This window comes from Callorhinus ursinus, unplaced genomic scaffold (genome assembly GCF_003265705.2).
Source record: "Callorhinus ursinus isolate GAN/ISIS: 27379988/994484 unplaced genomic scaffold, GSC_fseal_2.0 scaffold67, whole genome shotgun sequence".
Lineage (NCBI taxonomy): Eukaryota > Metazoa > Chordata > Mammalia > Carnivora > Otariidae > Callorhinus > Callorhinus ursinus.
In genome coordinates, this window is record NW_027397129.1 from 2,135,043 (window position 1) to 2,159,684 (window position 24,642).

General features: G+C 36.0%; 1 protein-coding gene across 6 annotated transcripts in view; it reads left to right on the forward strand.

The window, feature by feature from the left end:
* DIAPH2 (diaphanous related formin 2) overlaps window positions 1–24,642 on the forward strand; it is a 949,436-nt gene that overhangs the window by 48,509 nt on the left and 876,285 nt on the right. For 5 of the 6 annotated variants that reach the window (XM_073885915.1, XM_025876973.2, XM_073885914.1 and 2 more), the window contains exons 2-3: window positions 11,165–11,197; window positions 13,837–14,013. In XM_073885915.1, coding sequence (XP_073742016.1) covers window positions 11,165–11,197; window positions 13,837–14,013 — 210 coding nt within the window. The remainder of the gene's footprint in view (window positions 1–11,164; window positions 11,198–13,836; window positions 14,014–24,642) is intronic. The other variant, XM_073885916.1, reaches the window with a different exon arrangement.

Genomic DNA, 24,642 nt, shown 5'->3' on the forward strand with positions numbered 1-24,642 from the left:
TTAATTCAGGGGTGTGACTCTAATAAAGGTTTTTTTTTTGGTCATTTTTGCTTAAAAATTTTTTAACTGTATAGTAGTAGCTCTATAGTTTGTACACAGGGGTAAAATCTATGTCTGTCTGTGGGAGAGAGCGATGGATGTACCTATATAAATTACATTCAGGTAAAATTTGGGCTTGTCCCTGTAGAACATCATTATGAATGAAAAAAATTTTTGGATAATTTTTTTTAAAGATTTTATTTATTTACTTATTTGACAGAGCACAAGCAGGGAGAGCGACTTGAACTGAAGGCAAATGTTTAACTAACTGAGCCACCCAGGTGCCCTAGGATAATCTTTAAATTTTTTTAGTTGAGTATAGTTGACACACAATGTTACATTAGTTTCAGGTGTACAACATAGTGATTCAATTTATTTATTCATTATGTTATGCTCACCACAAGTATAGATGAAAATGTATCTTAATACAACCATTTAAAAATATGTTTTAAAGTTTAGTTTACATAAAAATGACTGTGTAATCTTGTCAAACAGCTCTTTATAGTTCCCTGAACTGTTTCTTTTAGTGGTGTTTTTTGCTATTCTCAACTCCTTTTTTGTATGTTTCTTTTTTGACTAATGAATAAAGACAGTTGTGTGTCAGAAATAATTTATTTTCTACTGAAGATAATTTAATTGTAACTTATCCAATAATTTATTTTACTTTATTAATTTATTCTGAAGGAAGATTTTATATATTTTTATTTATTGTGAATCAGTCAAATTATTTTGTCATTTTTATAAGCATGTCTTTAATTCAAGTATAATTAACATACAATGTTACATTCATTTTAGGTGTACAGTATAGTGATTCAACAATTCTATTTACCGCTCAGTGTTCATCATGATAAGTGTATTCTTTTTTTTAAATTTTATTTTATTATGTTAATCACCATACATTAGTGTTCCATGATTCATTGTTTGCATATAACACCCAGTGCTCCATGCAGAATGTGCCCTCTTTAATACCCATCACCAGGCTAACCCATCCCCCCACCCCCCTCCCCTCTAGAACCCTCAGTTTGTTTCTCAGAGTCCATAGTCTCTCATGGTTTGTCTCCCCCTCCGATTCCCCCCCTTCATTTTTCCCTTCCTACTATCTTTTTTTTTTTTTTTAACATGTAATGTATTATTTGTTTCAGAGGTATAGGTCTGTGATTCAACAGTCCTACACAATTCACAGTGCTCACCATAGCCCACACCCTCCCCAATGTCCATCACCCAGCCACCCCATCCCTCCCACCCCCCACCACTCCAGCAACCCTCAGTTTGTTATAAGTGTATTCTTTAATCCCCATCACTTATTTCACCCACCCTCCCACCTCCCCTCTGGTAACCATCAGTTTGTTCTCTATAGTTAGGAGTGTGTTTCTTGGTTTGTCTCTCTCTCTCTCTCTTTTTTCCTTTGCTTATTTGCTTTGTTTCTTAAGTTACGTTTATGTGTGAAATCATATGGTGTTTGCCTTTCTCTGACTTATTTTGCTTAGCATTGTACTCTCTAGCTCCATCCATATCATTGCAAATGGCAAGATTTCATTCTTTTTATGACTGAGTAATATTCCATTGTATATATATATATATATATACCACAACTCCTTTATCCACTCATCTATTGATGGACACTGTGCTACTTACATAATTTAGCTATTGTAAATACTGCTATAAACATCAGGATGCATGTATCCTTTTTTTTTTTAAAGATTTTATTTTTCAGAGAGAGAATGGGTATGCGTGTTCACACAAGCAGGGGGCGGGGCAGGGCAGAAGGAGAAGCAGGCTCCCTGCAGAGCAAGGAGCCCAATGCAGGGCTTGATCCCAGGACTCTGGGACCATGACCTGAGCCAAAGGCAGACGCTTAACTGTCTAAGCCACCCAGGTGTCGCGCATGTATCCATTTGAATTAACATTTTTGTATCCTTCAGGTAAAACTGTAGTAGTGTAATTGCTGGATCATAGGGCAGTTCTATTTTTAACTTTTTGAGGAACCTCCATACTGTTTTCTACAGTGGCTGCCCCAGTTTGCATTCCCGCCAACAGTGTAAGAGTGTTCTCCTTTCTCCACACCCTTACCCAAATCTGTTGTTTCCTGTGTTGTCAATTTTAGCCATTCTCACAGGTGTGAGGTGGTATGTCATTGGAGTTTTGATCTGCATTTCCCTGATGATGAGTTAATGGTGAGCATCTTTTCATGTGTGTGTTGGCCATCTGGATGTCATCTTTGGAGAAATGTCTGTTCATGACTTCTCACTTTTAAATTGGATTATTTGTTTTTTGAGTGTTGATTTTATCAGTTCTTTATATATTTTGGATACTAACCCTTTATTGGATGTATCATTTGCAAATACCTTCTCCCATTCAGTAGACTGCCTTTTAGCTTTGTTGATTGTCTTTCGCTGTGCAGAAGCTTTTTATTTTGATGTAATCCCAGTAGTTTATTTTTGCTTTTGTTTCCCTTGCCTCAGGAGATTAGGAAGAAGTTGCTATGGATGATGTCAAAGAGGTCATTGCCCATGTTCTCTTCTAGGATTTTTCTGGTTTCAGGTCTCACATTTAGATCCTTAACCTCTACTGAGTTTATTTTTCTCAATGGCAAAAGAGAGTGGTCCAGTTTCATTCTTTTGCATGTAGCTATTTTTCCCAGCACCATTTGTTGAAGAGACTGTCTTTTTCCCATTGGGTAGTCTTTCCTGCTTTGTCGAAGATTAATTGACCATATTGTTGTGGTTCATTTCTGGGTTTTCTCTTCTGTTCTTTTGGTCTATGTGTCTGTTTTTGTGCCAGTACCATATTGTTTATATTACTACAGCTTAGTAATATAACTTGAAGTCTGGAATTGTGATACCTCCAGTTTTTTCTTTTTCAAGATTGCTTTGGCTGTTTGGGGTCCTTTGTGGTTCCATACAAATGGTAGGATTCTTTGTTCCAGCTCCGTGAAAAACACTGTTGGTATTTGACAGGGATTCATTAAATTTGTAGATTGCTTTGGGTAGTATACACATTTTACCAGTATTGTTCTTCCAGTCCATGAATGTGGAATGTCTATTTCTTTGTGCCATCTTGAAATTTTTCCATCAGCATTTTATAGTTTTCAGAGTATAGGTCATTCACCTCTTCGGTTAAGTTTATTTCTATGTGTTTTATTATTTTTGATGCAATTGTAAATGGGACTGTTTTCTTAATTTCTCTTTCTACTGCATCATGAGCATAGAAATGCAGCAGATTTCTGTACATTGATTTTTATATCCTGCAACCCTACTGAATTCATTTATCAGTTCTAGTATTGTTTTTTGCTGGAGCTAGTTTTTAGGTTTTGGGGTTTTTTTGGTTGTTCTATATATAGTATCATGTCATCTGCAAATAGCAAAGGTTTTAATTTTTCCTTACCAACTTGGATGCCTTTCATTTCTTTTTGTTCTCTGATTACTGTGGCTAGGACCTGTAGTACTATGTTTAATAAAAGTGGTGAGAGAACTTCCTTGTCTTGTTAGTGACCTCAGGGGAAGAGCTCTGTTTTTCCCCTTTGAGTATGTTAGTTGTGGGTTTTTCATAGATGGCCTTTATTATGTTGAGGTATGTTCCCTTCAAACCTACTTTGTTGAGGGTTTTTATCTGACTGGATGTTGTATTTTTTCAAATGCTTTTTTTGCATAATTGAAATGATCATATGGTTGTTATCCTTTCTCTCATTGATGTGATGCATCACATTGATGAGTTTTGAATATTGAACCACCCTTATGTCCTGGGAGTAAATTCTACTTGATCGTAGTGAATGATTTTTTTAATGTATCATTGGATTCAGTTTGCTAGTAGTTTGTTGTGGATTTTTGCATCTATGTTCATTTGGAATATTGGCCTGTAGCTCTCTTTTTTTGGTGGTGTCTTTATCTGGTTTTGGTATCAGGGTAATTCTGGCCATATGGAATGAATACAGAAGTTTTCCTTCCTCTTCTATTTTTTTAGAATAATTTGAGATAAATCAGTATTAATTCTACAAATAGGTATTAACTCTTCCTTAAATGTTTGGTGGAATTCACCCGTGAAGCCCTCTGGTCCTGGACTTTTGTTTATTGCAAGTCTTTTCATTACTGATTCAAATTCATTACTGGTAATAGGTCTGTTCAAATTTTCTCTTTCTTCCTATTTCACTTTTGTTAATTTATATGGTTCTGGGAATTTATCCATTTCTTCTAGGTTGTCCAGTTTGTTTGCATATTGTTTTTCATAATATTCTGTTTGTATTTCTGTGGTTTTGTTTGTTATTTCTTCTCTCTCATTTGTGATTTTATTTGAGTCTTTTCTCTGTTTTTCTTGATAAACCTGGCTAGAGGTTTTAACACATTTTTTCAATGAACAGCTCCTGGTTTCATTGATCTATTCTATTGTTTTTTTTCAGTTCCTATATAATTTATTTCAGCTCTGATCTTCATTAGTTGTTTTCCTTGTGCTGGTTTTAGGTTTTGTTTGTTGTTCTTTTTCTAGGTCCTTCAGGTGTAAGGATAGGTTGAGATTTTTCTTGCTTCTTGAGATAGACAGGTATTGCTATAAACTTCCATCTCAGAACCACTTTTGCTGCATCCCAAAGGTTTTGGACCATTGTGTTTTAATTTTCCTTTGTTTCCATGTACTTTTTAATTTCTTTTATTTCCCGGTTGATCCATTTGTTGTTTAAGCTCCACTTATTTGTAGCTTTCCAGATTATTTTCTTGTGACTTCTAGTTTCATAGCATTGTGGTCAGAAAAGATGCATGGTGTGACTTCAGTCTTGAATTTGTTGAGGTTTGTTTTGTGGCCTGTATGTCATCTGTCCTGGAGAATTTTCCATGTACTCTTGAAAAGCATGTGTATTCTTCATTTTGGGATGAAATGTTCTAAATATATCTGTTAGATCCATGTGTTTCAAAGTGCCATTCAAAGCCATTGTTTCCTTGTTGATCTTTTGTTCAGATGATCTGTCCATTGATGTAAGTGGAGTATTTAAGTCCCCTACCACTATTATATTATTATTGATTCATTCCTTTATGTTTGTTATTAACTGTTTTATGTAGTTGGGTGTTTTCTACGTTGGGGGCATAAATTTTTACAAGAGTTTTATCTTCTGGTGGTGTTACGTTTATTATTATATACTGTTGTTTTTTGGTCTCTTGTTAGTCTTTGTTTTAAAGTCTAACTTGTCTGATATAAGTGTTGCTACTCTGGCTTGCTTTCTTCTTTTTTAAAGATTTTATTTATTTGAGAGAGAGAGAGAGAGAGAGAGAGGAGGAGGAGGAGGGAGCAGCAGACTCCCCACTGAGCAGGGAGTCTGACTTGGGGCTTGATCCCAGTCTTCTGGGATCATGTCCTGAGCCGAAGGCAGTTGCTTAACCCACTGAGTCACCCAGGTGCCCCTACTCTGGCTTTCTTTTGGCATTTTTTTGCATGATCGATGTTTCTCCATCCCCTCACTTTCAATCTGCAGGTGTCTTTAGGTCTAAAATGAGTGTCTTGTAGGCAGCATAGTGATTGGTCTTGTGTTTTTATCCATTCTGAGACCCTATGTGTTTTGATTGGAGTGTTTAGTCCATTTACATTCAAAGTAATTATTGATAGATATGTGTTTATTACCATTTTATTACGTATTTTGTGTTTCTGAATATTTTCTCTGATACTTTCTTGTCTTTCTTGCATGATTTGCTGGTTTTTCTTTAGTGATATATTTGGATTTTTTTCTCTTTATTCTTTGTACATTTATTAGTGGTTTTTGATATATGGTTTCCATTTGGGTTATATATTACCTCTTCTGCATATAGCAGTCTATATTAAGTTGATGATCATTTAGGTTTGAACCGATTCTTTACGTCTCCCCCAGGTTGTAGGTATATAGTATCATATTTCACATCCTTTTATTTTGTGAGTTCTTTGATTTTCTTTTTACAGAAATACACATTTTTACTACCTTTTTATTTCTACTTTCCTGCTGCCCATTTTGGTTTCTCCTTTCCAGTCACAGTGTACCCTTTAATATTTTTTACAGGGCTGGTTTAGTGGTCATGAACTTCTTTAGTTTTTGTCTGGCTGGGAAACTCTATTTCTCCTTCTATTCTGAATGATATCCTTGCTGGATAGAGTATTCTTGGCTGCCAATTTTTTCCACTTAGCACTTTTAATAGGTCATGCCATGCCCTTCTGTTTTGCCAAACTTCTGATGAAAAATCCCCTGCTACCCTTATGGGATTTCCTTTGTATATTAGTCTTCTTTTGTATTGTTGCTTTAAAATTTTTTTCTTTATCAGTAATTTTGCCAACTTAAATACAATATGTCTTGGTATGGGTTTGCTTTTGTTGATTTTGATGGGTTTCTCTCTACTTCCTGAATCTGGGTATCTGTTTCCTTTCCCAGATAGGGAAGTTTTCAGCTTTGTTTCTTCAAATAAATTTTCTGCCCCCCTTTTCTCTGACTTCTCCTTCTCAGACTCTGTATTACCAATGTTGCTATGTTTCAGGGCATCCTGAATTCACTAAATCTATTCTCATTTTGCACAATTCTTTTTCTCCCTTATCTGCAGCTTGGTTATTTTTCATTACTCTGTTTTCTAGATCATTAATTTCTTCCTCTGCTTTTTCCAGCCTGCTTTTCATTCCAGCAAGCATGTTTCTCAGTTCATTTGTCCTTTATCTCTGCTGTTATTCCTTATCTCAGTTTTCAGTCTCACTCATGTCTTCCACTATTTCCTCAATCCACCTGAATATTCTTATGATCATTGCTTTAAATACTTCATCAGGCATATTACTTATATCTGTTTCACCTAGATCTCTGGTTGTGGCCTTGTCGTGTTCTTTATATGGGATAAATTTCTCTGTCTTCTCATTTTGTCTAAGTCTCTGTGTTAGGAAAGTCAGCTATGTCTCCTGTTCGTATGGGTAATGGCCTTATGAAGAAGAGGTTCTGTAGTGTCCTGCTATGTGGTTTCCCCTATTTCCCTAGGTTTGGCATTTCTGGGATTGTCTCCAATGTGTGCTGCATGTGCTGTGCTATTTTGTGCTGGCCACTTTATCCTTCAGGGCAATTGTCTGCAGAGGCTGTCTTTGCCTGTTAGCAGTGTTTGGTCCCTGGACTAAACGTGGCCCATTTTGACTAGGTGTGCTCTGGTCTGCTTGTTGCCTTGGCTTCCGAAACTGAGACTGAGCAAATCTCCCAAGTCAGGAGATGCAGTGTGAGCAGGGATTGGACTAGTCTTCTAGATTAGGAGGCCCACAGTGCTGCCTCTGAGGCACTTCTGGAAGTGTGGTTCCACCAGGGTATGTTGGGCAGGGTTTGGTGTAAGTAAGTTAGGTAGTGAGTGTTGGTACTGTGCTGGTTCACACAGGTAGCCATGTGCTTATGAAGAGAGGCAGTGGAAGGAAATGGCACCTGGCAGTTTCTTTGTTTCTGGAGGGTCTCTCTGTGAATGCTGCCTCTCTGGGATGCATTCTGAAATAAGCGAATAACCTCCCCATCATATGCCCTAGTTGGTCATCAGATTGCTGTTTCCATGCTGTGTGTCTGCAGGTCTTTTGCTTGTGTTCTCTCCAAGAGCTGCCTTAATGCGGTTGGGGCTCTATCCCAGCTAAGCCCACTGACCTTTAAAACTCCAGGCTTTAAGCACTATTGCTTGTCAGAAGTCACAAAATTGAAATTTGGCTCCTCTCACTTTCCAAGCCAGTTGTTAGAGGGATTTGTTTTCTGCCTGTGCTCTCCTGCATGTGAATTTGTCTCTTGTCTTTCTCTGTGACCACAGCTCCCTCCCCACTGCAGTGGCTAAGATCTGTTTCTCTCCCAAGCTGTGTCTCTGCACTTCCTACCTTCTTTGATGTGGCCTCTTCTCTTCCTTTAGTTGCAGTTTGTTTTGTCAGTTTTCATGTCAGTTTCTGGGGTATTGAGATGATTTGATAGTTACCTAGTTGTGTTCATTGGACAAGGCAAGCCTAGGGTCCTCTATTCCACTGCCATCTTGTAACCTCTGTGTTACCATTTAAATAGGTTGGACAGGTTGGGTCTCACTGAGCAAAAACTCCAAATGGAGGTATTATGGAGTAAAGGATATGGAAATATGGAAATAGAAAAGGGCATTGCTGGCAGAGGGAAGAGCCAGTGCATGTGACTGATTGCATTGAAGAACAGTAGGTGGTCACTGTGACTGGAGCTGAGGGAAATAAAGGGACAGTAATAGGAGATGAGGTCAGAGGGATCTGGAGAGAGTACAGATCAGGAGGGCCTTGTAGGCCATTGTAAGGATTTTGACTTATGCTTGTAGTGGAGGTAGAGAACTGTTGGAAAGTTTTGAGCAAAGGAGTAACATAATCTGAATTTGGTTTTACCAGTATCACTTTGATATGTTCAAAATTAACTAGGATGGTAAAGGTGGAAGCAGGGGACAGACAGGCTAGGATGTTACTATAGAAATCTAGGTAAGAGGTGATGATGGCTTGAGCCGGATCTTTGCTTTAAGATTACTTTGGCAACGAGGAGAGAATGGAAACATAATTACTAGGAGGCTGTTTCCAGGGATTAGAATCTAAAATGGAATAGTTTGTATGCAAATGAAGAAGAAATTGCAGAACATATACCGTGGGACTTAACAACTGCTTGGCTATAGAGAATGAAGGAGTGACATGGAAGTCTTAAACCTGGATAAATGGAATGTGGATATTACCATTAACATAAATATTACTTACCCTCTTTTTTGAAAGTCTGTCTTGATCCTCTGAAACAGCATTTTTACCCCTTTGTGCTCATGTAGTATTTCCATTAGTTATAATGGAACTCACTTTTCCTCCTGCCATCCTCCTTGAAAGCTTAGAGAAATGGTTTGACTCTTAGAATTGTGGCAGTATTAAGAAGTAATTAGGAAGGTAAAATTTAAGAATTCATTTCCATATACATTTTATGTGGATTATAACCAATTAGTCACATGTGAGTTCAGTAGATTACATGTAAGACATGTTGGCAAGGACTTTGGGTGCCAGGGGAATGCTCTTTGGTAAGATGCTTGACTTCCTGGGTAATGATGGGAAAAGGCAGTTACCTAAACAGGCTATCTGTGAATTTGAGATTACCGTGAACTGTTTCAATTCAGTAATTCAATCTTAATATCCTAGATCTTGATTATACTAACTGAAAAGTTTATATGTTGACTGAGAGTTAGTATGTAGTCATAACCAGATAGATCTGTGGTCCGGGCAGGTAACTTAGCTTCAGTTTCATAATTTGTAAAATGAGAGGTTTTGACCAGATCATCTTAAATTCCATCCAACTTTAATATTCTCTAACTCCGTACCGTGAGACTAAGTATGGACAAAAAAGTTAATTTCAAAAAAAAAAGCAAGTGGGGTTAGAGAAGAAAACTCAAATTTCTTCCCATAAGATGAGGTAGAAATAAAACTAGCAATACTTTTTTTCTTGTTTCTGTCCCCCTGATCAAACTGTCACCATACATTCAATTGAGATATAAATTTAAAGCATTCCAGACATATTTGTACCTTAAGCTAGATAATTTGACTGAATCAAATTATATTTTCCCTTTACATTCTCACTTTGAAGATACAGATGTGTCTTTGAGTTTATATTTCCAAAGGATAGAAAGAAAAGAAGTAATTGCTTGAAGAACTGTATAATGTGCCTACTAAAACAACAGGTGGACAGGTACATATCTGGATGGTGGCATGGTAGCTGAGAATTTGACATTTCTTACTCTGATTTTACATTACAGGCAATCATGAAGCTTGCCATTGTACATAAAGATTTTAACTCAGTATGAATATTAAAGAGGAAATATGTAGAGATAGTCCTATGTGAATTAATCTCTATTAAAATGGCTTCAGTTCTGATATGAATATTCACCCTTTTTTTTCCCTAGGCAATAAAATTTGATTGGGGTGTGATGAAGACATAGTACAAAAATGTAGAAGTATAGGTTCCTGAGGGAATCAGTGGATTAAAATTAGAAAAAGAACTATACTTATAATAGTGTATTTGTCCCAGCTGATCCAGAGGAGAACGGTCCTTTACAGCATTTGGTTGGTGGTGTTTGAAGACAATTTCATGAGATCCTGAGACCAAATAATTCTCACTTACTTAGAACTCATAATGAATTCTTACCAGTGAGATGACCACATTTTTCTTAGTAAAAAGGGAGGTGAGCAAGCTTGACCAAGTTGATGCACATCATTCAGCTTCTGTTGTAAGACATAAATGCATAGGATGTGGCAGAAAGATTAATTTCATTTCTTAACTGGTGGTTTTTAGAAATCTCTTTCCTTCCTAATCAAAATTTTTAATTAGCATTGCAGCATATCTATAATAACTGCCCTTCATGCTGATCATATGTTATTATAAGATCTTGAATTACCTTCTCAATCATGGAAGATTACTAAATTATTATTACTTTGCTTTATTGCAATAATTGCTTTATTACTTTAGTATTGCTGTACTCTAATTTTTCAAATAGTGGTCGCCATTTTGATGTGTGATAGTTTTTATCAACCACTGTATTTTATTCACTAAGATACACCATTTTAAGTGCTTTGCAGCATAGAAGTAGAAAACCACATGCAAAAAAGAAGTGTTGGAATTTTTGAGAAATGGACATATGTTAACAGAATCTGTTAATTTTATCTAGAATATTTATAAAGATGTCCTTTATCAGATGTAACTGAATTCTAGATTCAGCTGTTTCATTTTATTTCATTAATATTAAATGTGACATTTTTCAAAAATTTAAAAGTATGATTCATTCTAAAACTTTGAAAAAACTTGAAAGGGCTTATGACTTTGCTATATCTTTTCTCATGTTTGAGCATTATGGTGATGATGTCTGATCCAAATCTGACTTGGGGACCTTGCTAGTCATCTTTAAAAACAAATAGCACTCAGAATTCAATAAATCGCTATCAACTTAAAAAACCAAATAGACACACCCATCCAAATCTTCATTTTTAATCCTTAGAGTTTTTCCTTTTGTAAAGAATGTATGTGGTTATATATTTAAACTTTTGATAATTTTTATTAGTTATAATTAATAAAATAAATGGGTATCAGTTATTAATTTGTTTGATTTATGAATTTCTCTTATCTGACAGGTATTCTTTTTTTTCCTTTTGGTTTTAATAGAACATTCAAATAAAAACTTTGGCAGATGATGTGGTAAGGTGGTCTTAGCATGTTATGTTACTTATGCATGTTGCCTATTTTACTAAAGTGGGTGGACATTAAAGCATTGATATATGTAAGATATAAAAGATCTAGATGTTTACAAAGTACAGTAAAATGGAAGATTTGTCAAGAGAGTGACTTTTCTTTTTATGGATATTAAAGAATTAGAGCTAAATAAAATTTTGATATTATCCTGACATATACTTTAACCAAAATTTTTTTTGTATATACGTCTAACTCTGGAAAATAAAGATTTTTTCTTTTTTGATAGCCAAGTAAACTGTGACTAAGTAAAAGATTAATATCAGTATTGGGGAAAATTAATTTATAGTAGAAAGGAAGCTAAGTTTATTATGTTAGATATGTGCTTTTAAAACTCTTAAATATTTTGAGCTGAGGCTATCATGATAAAACTTATTAAAAGTTATGGGCTTAACATTTAATTAAGTGTGCCCTTTTATAGCTAAACTTTTAAAATACAGTATTTTAAGCAGTGTCAATTTTTTTCTTCGTGAAATTACAAATAATGTAAAATATTGGTGATTCAAGGAGGTAAAAGCGTATAGCTTAACATCATTTTCTTACCAAGTTATTGCTGAAAGCAGAAGCCTCTTTTCTAGATAGAAATGAAGGGTATAGTGGAAGATCACGTATATATGTAAATAATGCTACTCAGTAAAAACCTTGCACTACAAAAGTGACATGAAGGGACAGGAACAGAGATACATTGATTTAATGGTTGATTGCATATTTAAGTGTTTTTATGTCCACCATATTTTTTAGTGAAATTCGACTGTTGGATATGTACTCAAGCTTATTTGGGATTACTTAATATTTTTTCTTGAGTTGTTTGAAAATATAATACATATCTAAACCAACTTAATTTCCCTCAAAGAGTTAAAAGAAAATTGGAATACAGTTCAAGATAATTTGAAGAAATGAATCTTAATGTGAACAGTGTGATCGGAACCAGGGACTTATAAATTAAGCGAGTCATTTTTTCTGTGAAATGAGAGAGTTGGTTTAGATGATTTTTCAAATTTCTTCCCAGCTCTAAAACACTGATTTATATAATCTCTTTGTAGGAAACCATGTACTAAAATAATTTTTGTAATCCTAAATAAGCTACATAAAACTGCATATTTCTTTCAAAGTACAGCTTTCAATTAAAAAAAAAGTGTTTTTTGAATCAAAATGAAAAGTATGTTCTTTTAATGGGAGGGGAGTCAACAGAAATTTATGTAAGTTGTTGTAATAACTTCTGTGATACAGTTTGTATTGTTGAAACAATTTATAAGGACTCAGTAACATGGCAGTGAAGATTACTGTCCTCACATCTAACATGTGTGCTTGTTTAACATGAGTTGATGGTATGCATGTGCTTTCTAACAGAAACCAGAATAAAACTGAGTTACATTCAGTTTTATGGATATTACTAATTTTTGAGGTCTAATGTTTTGTGGTTTATAACAGATTGGGGTGTTTACATGTATCTGGAGTCATTAACACACTTTATGTGAAATAGCAAGCTAATTATTAGAGATTATGCTAAGTATTAGAGATTGTACATGGAATCAAAGTTTCAGAGTCAATATCCATAAAACATCAAGTTCTTCATACTAGTGTTTGTAGGAATAAGATATTTCTATGTATGTTAACATTGCCATTAAATGGAAAAGGTGATGTCTTGTTATCCCCAGTTTCTAGGGGAAAAAAACAAGGGACATAATAGTAACATCAACAATAATAATAGCAGCTAAGTGCACTAAACATACCAGTTTATTTAAATCTCAGAATAACTCTGTGGTATAGGTAGTATCATTATTTAACATATATTAACCTGTTATCTGTATTTTAAAGACTATTTATTTATTTTAGAGAAAGAGAGAGAAAGAATCTCAAGCGGACTCCACACTGAGCATAGAGCCCTTTATGGGGCTTGATCTCATGACCCCTAGATGATGACCTGAGCCGAAATCAAGAGTTGGACACTTAACCGAAAGAGCCACCCAGGCACCCATTGTTATCCGTATTTTAGAGATTAGGAAACAGAATGCACGTAATCTGCACAGGGTTCCTCAGCTAGGAAAGGGCAGATTCAAACCCAGGCAGTGTGGCTTCAGAGTCTATGTTCTTAACCATTATACTCAACCACTATGCTGACAAAGTACATAGATACTTGTCAGAATTTTTGGTGCTTTGAAGAGTGAAACGTTACTGTAATTTCCCCCTTAGAATTGAATATTGGGGGTCTTTTTATTTCCTTTCTTTATTTCTCATAGTTCAAAAGTTGCCACCAAAGCTACATTTTCCCTTAAACAACCACTTTGATGCAGGACTTTTTTTTTTTTTTTTTTTTTTTTTTTTTACCTACTTACTGTGTAAAACAGAAATAAGAAGGGACTAAGGTTTACTTTTGAGGAATACTTTTCACATCTCAGACTTCAGAGACTGAAGAACTACAAGTTTAAAAAATTGTACAATCTCTAACTGGAGTTTGTTGCTTAAAATAAGAGTTTGTCAAAAGACAATAATGATATATATTATAGTAAGTGCTATTTTGTTGTTTCAGTACTTGTATTTGTGATTCTGGGTTTCTCTCTTAGAATTTCTTACTTTTTTCTTTGTAGCGTGACCGAATTACAAGTTTTAGAAAATCTACTGTCAAAAAAGAAAAACCTCTTATTCAACATCCTATTGATTCTCAAGTTGCAGTGAGTGAGTTTCCGGCAGCTCAGCCATTATATGATGAACGATCTTTGAATTTGTCAGAAAAGGAAGTACTGGATCTCTTTGAAAAAATGATGGTAAGTTAGACCCCTACTTTTGTTGTAATTTTAAAATTTGTGTGTCCAAAGTAGCATGGGGTTTTAAGTAGGTATGTTTGTATGGACTGTTTTTTTTTTTTAAAGATTTTATTTATTTATTTGACAGAGAGACAGGGAGAGAGGGAACACAAGCAGGGGGAGTGGGAGAGGGAGAAGCAGGCTTCCCGCTGAGCAGAGAGCCCGGTGTAGGGCTCGATCCTAGGACCCCCAATCACGACCTGAGCGGAAGGCAGACACTTAATGACTGAGCCACCCAGGTGCTCCTGGACTGTGTTTATATCATGCAAAAGAGACTAGGAGCCTGTTGATACAACAGAACTATTTTCAGAAGTATCTGTTTTTTGAACAAAACATCCTAATTACTTTTACAGTGAGCTCCAGAAAGCAGGGGCTCTCTTATTTATTTGGGTTCTCTAGTATTTTGTAGTCTCTGGCACATTGAATCAATTTTTTAATTAATTTGTGTTTCTGTTTCTGTGACGTAAAACAGGCCAAATTTCACTTTGCTGAAAACAATGCAAGGTATCTTGCTGGGTGTTTGAAATAGAGTTGGGAAGACAGAGGGTAAAACAAAAACAAACACATAGAGGAGAAACAATGCCTGGGAATAGAAGGAAGATGGCAGTGGAGTAGGAGGACCCTAGACTTAACTAGTCCCATGAACACAAGTAGATAACTATCAAATCATTCTAAATACCTCAGAAATCAACCTGAAGGCTGACAGAACAAACTCCACAAATAAAGGGAGAGAAGAAGCCACATCAAAGAAGGTAGGAAGTGCAGAGATGTGGTTTAGGGGAAAAATGGATCAAAACTACTGAGGAGGGGAGGGAACTCTGGTCTGGAGAAGGGCTAGAGAGAGAGACAGAGAGAGACAGAAAGAGAAGCACATGGGGGGATGTACATGGAGAATGGTTCCCCAAAGCCATTGGCTTTGGAAAACAAGAGGGGCTGAATTTCATGAGTTCTTGCAGCCAGTAGGGATTAAAGCCTGGAGTTTTGAAAGTCGGCAAGCTTGGCTGGGATAGATCCCTGAGGGCACCACCCTGCTCCTGGAGAGAAAGCAGGCAAACAACCTAAGGACAGATGGCATGGAAACAGCAATCTGAAGAGCACCTGGAATGCATGGGGATTATTCGCCATCTCCTGAGCTTGCCCCTGACAGGCAGCATTCACTGAGATAACTCTCTGGGAACAAAGGAGCTTGCTGGAGCCATTCCCCTCCCCCACACATAAGACCATAAAAAGTGAGCCAACTGCTGGAAGCAGCACAGTACCAACACTGGCTGCATAATTTGCTTACACCAAGCCCCATGCCTCTGTGCTCCATTGGAGCTACCCTCCTCAGGCTTGCTTCAGGACCAGCACGGTGGGCCTAACCTCCGGAAGACCAACATAAACCTCTGACCTTGCCACATTTCCTGACCAGAGTTTTGCAGGGCCTCAGTTCCAGTGGAGGTGGTGACTCATTTCATACGCAGACCAGAGCACATCTGGTTAAACTTGCCACATTCAGGCCAGGGACCAACACTGCCCACAGCAGGCAAGGAGAGCTTTTAGAGAATACTGGCTTGAAGGATAGAGCAGCCTCAGAACAACAGCAGAGTAGATGCAGCACATACCATAGACATTCCCTGAAGCTTCAAGCCTTGGGCACTACATGACCTCTTCTTCATAAGGCCGTTACTTTCAGGAATAAGGAAGCCAGACATAACTGGCTTTTTTAACACAGAAGAAGACAGAGACTTAGAGAAAATGCAAAGATGAAGGAATTTATCCCAAATGAAAGAACAAGATAAGGCCTTGGCTACAAATCTAAGTGAAGCAGATATAAGTAACATGCCTGATGGAGAATTTAAAGCAGCAATCATAAGGATACTCACTGGGATTGAGAAAAGAATAGAAGACATCGGTGACAGCCTTACCACAGAGATAAAACATCTTAATTGACCTAGCAGTAGCAATTGAGACAGTTGATCATTTTCCAGTTTGAAATGCTTCCCCCCTCCCATACCCCCAACATTGATTGGGTTTTCCTCCTGCTTCTTTGGCTGCTTCTTTTCAGTCTTCTTTGCTGATTCCTTTTCATGTTCTTAACCTTTAAAGTAGAGGCCCAGGAATCAGTGCTTAGACATCTTTTCCTTTCTACATTATCTTCTTTGGTAATTACAACCAATACTGTGCTTTTAAATCCCATTTGTGTGCTCACAATTCTCAAATTTACCTCCAGCTTAGTCCTCCTCATGTCTGAACTCTAGACTCATATATCAGTTCAAAATCAATATATCCATCTGTCTAGTTACTGAGGCCAAAATCTTTGGAATTGTCTTTGACTATTTTTTTTCTTACCTTTAATTCATTTTGTAACCCATTAACTCTTCATTCAAAGTAAGGTACTTGGAATAGCTGACCATTTCTTACTACCTTGACTGTTCCCACACTAGTTGAAATCTTACCTGGGCTGCCACAATAGTGGTAGGACTATAGGACTACTACTATTAATTGGTTTCCATGTTTCACTGTGACCCTCTACAGTATATTTTCAATAGAGAAATATTATCCATTTAAATCCTGAACAATATCATATCAGTTGGCTTATCAAATCTCTCCCATGGCTCCCATTTCACTTGGTGTCCAAAAGTCAGTACACTTAAAATAGCCTATAAGGCCCTGTATGATCTGATCCCCACCTTACCTCTTCAATATCTTCCTGTGCTACTCTCCCCATTTGCTCACTCTGTATCAGAGATGCATCTGCCTTTTTCATAATTGCAGCCCTAGGAAAACAATGATTCTTGGTAGTTTCTAAATTTTTCAATTTGTGTACAGTATTTATAGTGTTTTAACACTTTTTTTTTTAAGGTTTTATTTATTTATTTGACAGAGAGAGACACAGCGAGAGCAGGAACACAAGCAGGGGGAGTGGGAGAGGGAGAAGCAGGTCTCCTGCGGAGCAGGGAGCCTGATGTGGGACTCGATCCCAGGACCCTGGGATCATGACCTGAGCTAAAGGCAGACGCTTAACAACTGAGCCACCCAGGCGCCCAGTGTTTTAACACTTTTTATAACATTTCTGTTTTGTGGTTTGAATATTCTAATGTTTATTGAGACTATTATCACTTTCCTCTTTAAATGCGTGTTTTTTTTTTAAAAGATTTGTGGATTCATAGATGTGATTTAAAGAGGTTCAACTTGGAGCCACGTTTTCTCTATTGGGAATTTTTCTCTCCATGAGGAATTTCAGAATAGGAAGTTAGATAAATATGATTTGATTAAAAGTAACCAAAAGATCAATAAATATTTTTTAAGGATTGTATCTCTTCTTTGAGAGAAATCTACTTGTACATTGAACATTATGTATTTTCTATGTTATCTTTAGTTTGACCATAATTAATTTACAGTGAAGAAGTTATTTTATGAATTATCATAGCTTTCATTTACTATGCACTTACTGGCCAGGCATGTAACTAAATAGTTTATATGTATTATTTCAATTGATCCTTATAAAAATGCCACAAAGTAGGCAACATAGTTTTATTCCATTTTTAGATAAGGAAATTGAAGCTAAGAGAGAGTCTGAACAAATTCGTTCTGTAGCTTGCCTAAGCTAGTAAGTGGCTGAGCTGGAACATAAATTTAGGTACATAAAAATGTAAACAAATGGCATTTTTGTAGCATCTATCTTTTTCTTTTTAAAGATTTTATTTATTTATTTGAGAGAGAGAGAGAACAAGCAGGAGGAATGGCAAAGGGAGAGGGAGAAGCTGGCTCCCTGCTGAGCAGAGAGCCCGACACAGGGCTCCATCCCAGGACCCTGGGATCATGACCTGAGCCGAAGGCAGATGATTTTTTTTTTTAAAGATTTTATTTATTTATTTAATTGACAGAGACAGCGAAAGAGGGAACACAAGCAGGGGGAGGGTCAGAGGGAGAAGCAGGCTTCCTGCCAAGCAGGGAGCCCGATGTGGGACTTGATCCCAGGACCCTGGGATCATGACCTGAGCTGAAGGCAGACGCTTAACCAACTGAGCCACTCAGGCGCCCCTAAAGGCAGATGATTTATCTACTGAGCCACTCAAGTGCCCCTTGTAGCACCTATCTTTAATAATGTTTCATTTAAGCTAAATATAAAAGTAATACATTTTCCTTGTACATATACTCAGTGGAAGTAGAAGGCAACTCAGAAGTATATTGGTTAATAGGCAAAGCCAGTTTGGGATGGATGATTTCCTACTGATGATGCAAAGTTGTCTGTAATCTTTTTACAAAGCATCAGTTGAAAAGAAAGAGGCTGAAAATTTATAATGGAAAACTGTTAAAATGCCATTATCTAAATTGATTGGGAGAAGACACTTAAGTCGTTCTGTTTCTAAAAGACAAGTAGATTTCCCAGCATGAAATTTCTTTTATTTGACTCTGTCGGTGTCCTTTCTTGTAAAAATAAAGTAATAGATGTTCTTGTCCTACTTGATGGCCATTATGATACTCTTGTTTTTCTTGATTCTCACCTTTTATTGTGCTATTTCTGTTGATTGGCTTTTTTACACTTTAGTGAACTACAAATAAACATTTAGGCCATTTGACCTAAACACTCAATATGTGTTTTAGGATACATACCAAGGTATAAAATAGTCTCAAAAATTGTACAAAATAGTACATTATACACAGTAATCATGTATGAGATGCCTGACAAGAAATAAGTTATCTTTTTTTATAAAGATTTTTATTTATTTGAGAGAGAGAATGGTAGAGAGAGAGCATGAGAGGGAAGAAGGTCAGAGGGAGAGGCAGACTCCCTGCTGAGCAGGGAGCCCGATGCGGGACTCGATCCTGGGACTCCAGGATCATGACCTGAGCCGAAGGCAGTTACTTAACCAACTGAGCCACCCAGGCACCCAAGAAATAAGTTACCTTAAAGCTGCTAGTAAAATTTATTATTTGGAATTTCTGGGTAATGATGTATTTTGGTAAGACTTTTGGTGAAAAGCTTAAATAATGAAAGGTAGTATTCAAATATAATCCTATCTTACTTGATAATTGAAACTCTTGTTATGCTTGAGGATCATATCTCTCAACATCAATTCTCACTGTACAGGCTTGTAAATGTGGATATTAGGGAATATTGAGTTAAATCTGGAATTACTATAGGACATAATTTTTTAAGTACTAACTGATTACTATAACTCTTAGTTCATTACTAGCAGCTTGTTTTAAAAATCACTTGACTCTTTATTGCTAAGTAAAATCATGCAACAAGTTCAGTTAGCTGAAAGATCTAAGTGGTTAGATTTTACTTTACTAGTGTATTCGTAAATTACTAACGTTCAATTGATTCTGACATCTGTTTTATGCATTGGTATGTCACTTTTCATATTGTAGATATTCAATGAAACAATTATAGACGGATCTTTTGTGTAATGGTATCAATGGCTATCGCTGACAGATTTTAAAGCTCTAAATTTGAAAGTTTTAGATGATTATTTTATGAAGCACATGCCCTTTATTAGCAGCCTGTTGCAATAGTTTATAAGACTGAATTTTGTACTTAGAGTATAGTCACTGAATATTAATTGAAAATTAGGAAGCATTTCTATTAAAACTTCTAAGAATGAAAAATACTTGTTTTTATATGATTTTTATAATTAGCAGCAGGAGTAAATTATGCTTGCTCTTTAAAATTCTTGTTTCCCTCCTCTGCCCAGTCATATTATCAAATGTTTCACAAGTGGGTAAAGGTAGTAGGACCAAAACAGCAATACTGCTACTACATTTTGTTTTTTTTTTTGCTAACTGTAAAAGATGACTGAAGTATAGTAGTATAACATATTATCTTTAACCCAGAATTCAAATTTGAATGAGATTCATATTTATAACCTTTCTCATGTTAATCAGAAGCATTTTGTATTGCTTCTAATTAGATTGGTGAAATATCTCCTCCTTTCCACTTTAAGTAAATTAATACTGGTGTAATTGAATAATTATTCAATATCCTAAGTTTCATGGCCTTTGAGCTTACCATGGCCTTTGAGAATAACTGAACTGGTTTTTGTACACTGAGTATACTGCCTAAGGACTATTAAATACTTAGTAGTGGTAACTTGTTTTTATACAAACAATTAATGGCAGTTAGAACAAGGAGAGAGATATGTCTGGACGCTTGTGTTTCCTTTTGAGTATTATTACTCTTTTCTATGCAGTTCTTTTTGGGGGAGTCAAGGGAGAGGGGGTTTCCATTTTAGGCTTAAAAAATAGACATATAGAGACTTCTTGGAAACTGAAGTTGGAATTTGATTTCTCTTAGCTAGCAGAAGGATCTATTGAGTGGAGGTCCAGCTTACATTGGTGACATTGGATTCATATAGATCTGTTCTAACATAGGTAATTAAATAGTTTTGTCATATGCAAAGGATGAGACTAGTAATGATTTTTGATTTGTAGACACACTTCATTTCAACCTCATTTTAATATGATTTCACGTGCAAATTTGTTTTGTACTTGGTTATTCAGCAATTTATATTAATATATTTTGCATTTTTGGCATATTTTAATGATAGTATAGTTATATGCAATAAATGCTAAATTATCCCATATTCTGTCTGCTAGGACTGCCATAAATAACCCCGAAGCTTTTTAGTTTTGTTCTCTCACTTTTGGCTTTCATCAATTTAGTGAGATTATGTGACTTTGGACCCCAGGTGTTGTACTTTAACCAAAGTGTACTTGTTCTCCCCTGACTCTGTCCTGGGTTTCTTTATTATCCAACATTAGTTTTTTAGGAGTTGGTCAGCTTGGATGAGAACCTTTTACTGCTGTCAGCATTAGTAATTTGAATTAATGTTAAATTACCATAAAATATAGGTAAACTAAATCTTAAAAATCTATAATAAGCTGTGGAAATAGTTTTCAGAAATGATTAGATCCTTAGAAATTGTTCAGATCACATATTTTCCATTGGTTACATTTACATTTCCAGTGTCCTTACTATACATTATTAGACTGAGAGAACACCAGCATCATCTAGATAATATATTTTATTTTCTTACATAGATTCTAAGAAAAGCTTGTAAAGGAGGAGCAAAACTTATCCAGTAAATAGGTCTAAAAGTTAACTAAGGGGCACCTGGGTGGCTCAGTCAGTTAAGTGTCCAACTCTTGATTTTGAATCAGGTCATGAATGATCTCAGGTTTGTAAAATTGAGCCCTGTGTCAGGCTCCGTGCTCAGCACAGACTTTGCTTGAGATTCTCTCTCCCCTTTTCCCTCTGCCCCTCTTTATTTATAAATAAATAAAATCTTTTTTTAAAAAGATAACTAAATCTGAGTCACTTTTAAATTTCCTTACCAAATATGATTTTCACCAAAGGTTCGCAACTGAGTAGTAGGATAGGAGTCCCAGGAAGAAGAATTAAAGGAGCTAGGGTTTGCAAATTTATCTGTTTGTAGCTGGTAAACTTCACAATTTACTGCCTCTGTTCTTGGTTTGTACATAGAAATGTTTTCCAAAATATATTTTTTGTTTGAAAGGTTCCACTAGTATTTATTGCCATGAATGTATTTCTACAGTGATTTTTTTTTGAAAGATTTTATTTGAGAGAGTGAGCGAGAGAGAGCATGAGTAGGGGGAGGGGCAAGAAGGAGAGGGAGAAGCAGACTCCCCACTGAGCAGGGAGCCCGACGTGGGGCTCGATCCCAGACCCCGGGGACAATGACCTGAGCTGAAGGCAGACAATTAAGCAACTGAGCCATCTAGGCGTCCCCACAACCATTTTTTTTTTTATATGTGCAGTATGCCAGGTTGTCACATGCTGGAGGTACAAAGATGAATGCAATACCTCTACTGCCCTCGTAGAGTTTAGTCAGGGAGAGAAGAAAGTAAAAAAATGTTTTCAGTAGTAGTAGGACAGCTGTGAATAGGCACTGTGGGCACTTAACCCTGTGCAGGAGCTCAGGGAGGAAACAGGGAAGACCTGAATATTCTATGAAACCCCATGTCGCTTATGAATTTTCAGTATTTTTTGGCATTAAAGCATTCTCAGAGCTTGAACAATTTAGTTTATCAAGGTCCAATGCCTTCTGTATGCCAGGTACTGTTCTAAGCTCTGAGGAAAAAAGAGCAGAGAAGAACTCAAGGGAATCTCTTGCTGTCAAGAAGCTTATGTTCTGATGGTGATAGAGCGGGACATAACGTCAAATTGTGAAATAGAAAATGGAGAAGTTTATTTGACAACTCTCTACTGAATGCCAGATACTTTGTTAGGTCCAGGGAAACATAAAGATGACAAATACAGGGTGCCTGGGTGGCTCAGTTGGTTAAGTGACTGCCTTCGGCTCAGGTCATGATCCTGGAGTCTCAGGATCGAGTCCCGCATCGGTCTCCCTGCTCAGCAGGGAGCCTGCTTCTCCCTCTGACCCTCTTCCCTCTCGTGCTCTCTATCTCTCATTCTCTCTCTCTCAAATAAATAAATAAAATCTTAAAAAAAAAAAAAAAGATGACAAATACACTATCCCTGCCTCTAGGATTTTATTTTGTATGGCTCAAAAGGTAAGAATAGTTTGAAAAAAAGTTTTAACCTTATATTTTTAAATTGCTGAAAAAAAATCAAAAGATTATTTCAGGGCACATGAAAATTATATGAAATTCAGTGTTTATAAATATTTTTCAACACAGCCATAGCCATTTGTTTATATATCATTCCTGGCTCCTTTTGTGTTACAATTGCAGAGTTGAATTGTGATAAAGACCCTGTGACCCACAAAGCCTAAAACATTTACTGTCTGGCCCTTTATAGAAAAGGTTTGTCAACCTCTGCACTAGTGTAATAGTCTCTAAACTTATTGATTTATTGTCCTGTTAGAAAAATATGTATGTTTGAGCAAGTAACCCCAAAGTATTTTATTTAAAAATTTTATACATATATGTATGTATATGTATATTACTATACTATGTTGTAAAATACAGACATAATATATTAATAAATATTAATAAATAAAGATAACAAATTAACAAATATATAATAAATAAAATAGACTATTTTTATTTTTTAAAAGATTTTATTTATTTATTTGACAGAGACAGTGAGAGAGGGAACACAAGCAGGGGGAGTGGGAGAGGGAGAAGCAGACTTCCTGCCAAGCAGGGAGCCTGATGCGGGGCTCGATCCGAGGACCCTGGGATCATGACCTGAGCCGAAGGCAGACGCTTAAAGACTGAGCCACCCAGGCGCCCCTAAAATGATTTAAAATTTTATTTATTAATGGTACAAAAGCCTTTGCTGTTATGATTAACTTTTTAGTGAGAGCAATGTCATTGTTTCATTATTTTTTATGTGTTACTTTTAAAAAGGCAGTAATTAGAAGGTTTAGTTCCAAGTTCATTTAGTTATTTGGTTTAATGTCTGTTATAGTTGAAACATAAATCTGAAAGAAGTATGTAGGTCCAAGTGGAACAAGAACATCATTAGCAACACTTATTAAATCATAGTATTAACTTTTCTCAGTCCAATCTGTGAATCAAGCAAAGGTTTTCTGCTGAACCATGGCTAGTAAACTTCCGTCTTCCTTGATGACACTTCTTCTAACTAATTTGGAGTGTTGGATTTTTATATATTTATATAAATGGATCAAAATTTGCTTTAAAAAACGGGCCTCAACTAATTTCGTAAGGGTCATGAACTCTTTGCATTTTTACTTCCACATCCATAATGTGGAGACCCTCAGCTCCATGTTTGATCTACTCGTGTCTATTCACATTGCATCTAATGCCAGGTAGAAGGAGAAAGAGGTGAGTCATGCAGTGGTGAAGGAAACTGACAGGGAAGTTGGGTCTGCCAATGTGTTTATTTTTTTAATGAAGTTTATTTGAAAAGCAGTTACTTTCTTACTAATCATTAAACTTTGAAGGGATTACTAGTGTTTTGTGAATGAAAAATGCCTGTCATTCTAAATTTCAGCAGTTTTTAAATATTTTATTGAGATAACCAGAAATATCTGTGAGGTACAATATGTTTTCATGCTCACTTCCTATCTCATTTCAAGATACAAGTATTCTATATTCCTTGAAATATCTTGCTTTAAAAAGAACTACATTCTTGACTCTGTAGCACTTTGTGTACATTGGTTTCAATTTCTTTCTTAGAATGGCTTAAACTTTACATCCTTCCCACTTAACAGTTTTTTCATAAAGCATCTTTTTTTTAAGTAAATCATTTATATTAGTAATATGTTTTTTTTGTTCCATTAGTGACTCAAAGAAGTTTCTATATTTCATTATTGAAATCTAGCAAATAATATAAGCTGAGTTGTTTAAAAAAACTATTTTCATTCAACTTTGTGATAAATTTCCCACACTGAGTTACTTTTCTACTTGTTTTAGTAAATCTTAAGCAATGATTTCTGTGGGTCTTCTGACAGTATTTGCTGACAAAGGAATGTATTTTAGTTTAATGCCATGTTGTTTTGCATGTATTTCAGCAGCTTCTACCAAGAGTTTCCCCAATGTCACTGGACCTTTGTCTTTTGCTATTAATGAAAGAAAAAGTTCAAAAAAAGCTTCTAAACATATGTCATTAAGTTTAGAAAACTTCACTAAAGTGCTGGATTGAGTATCACA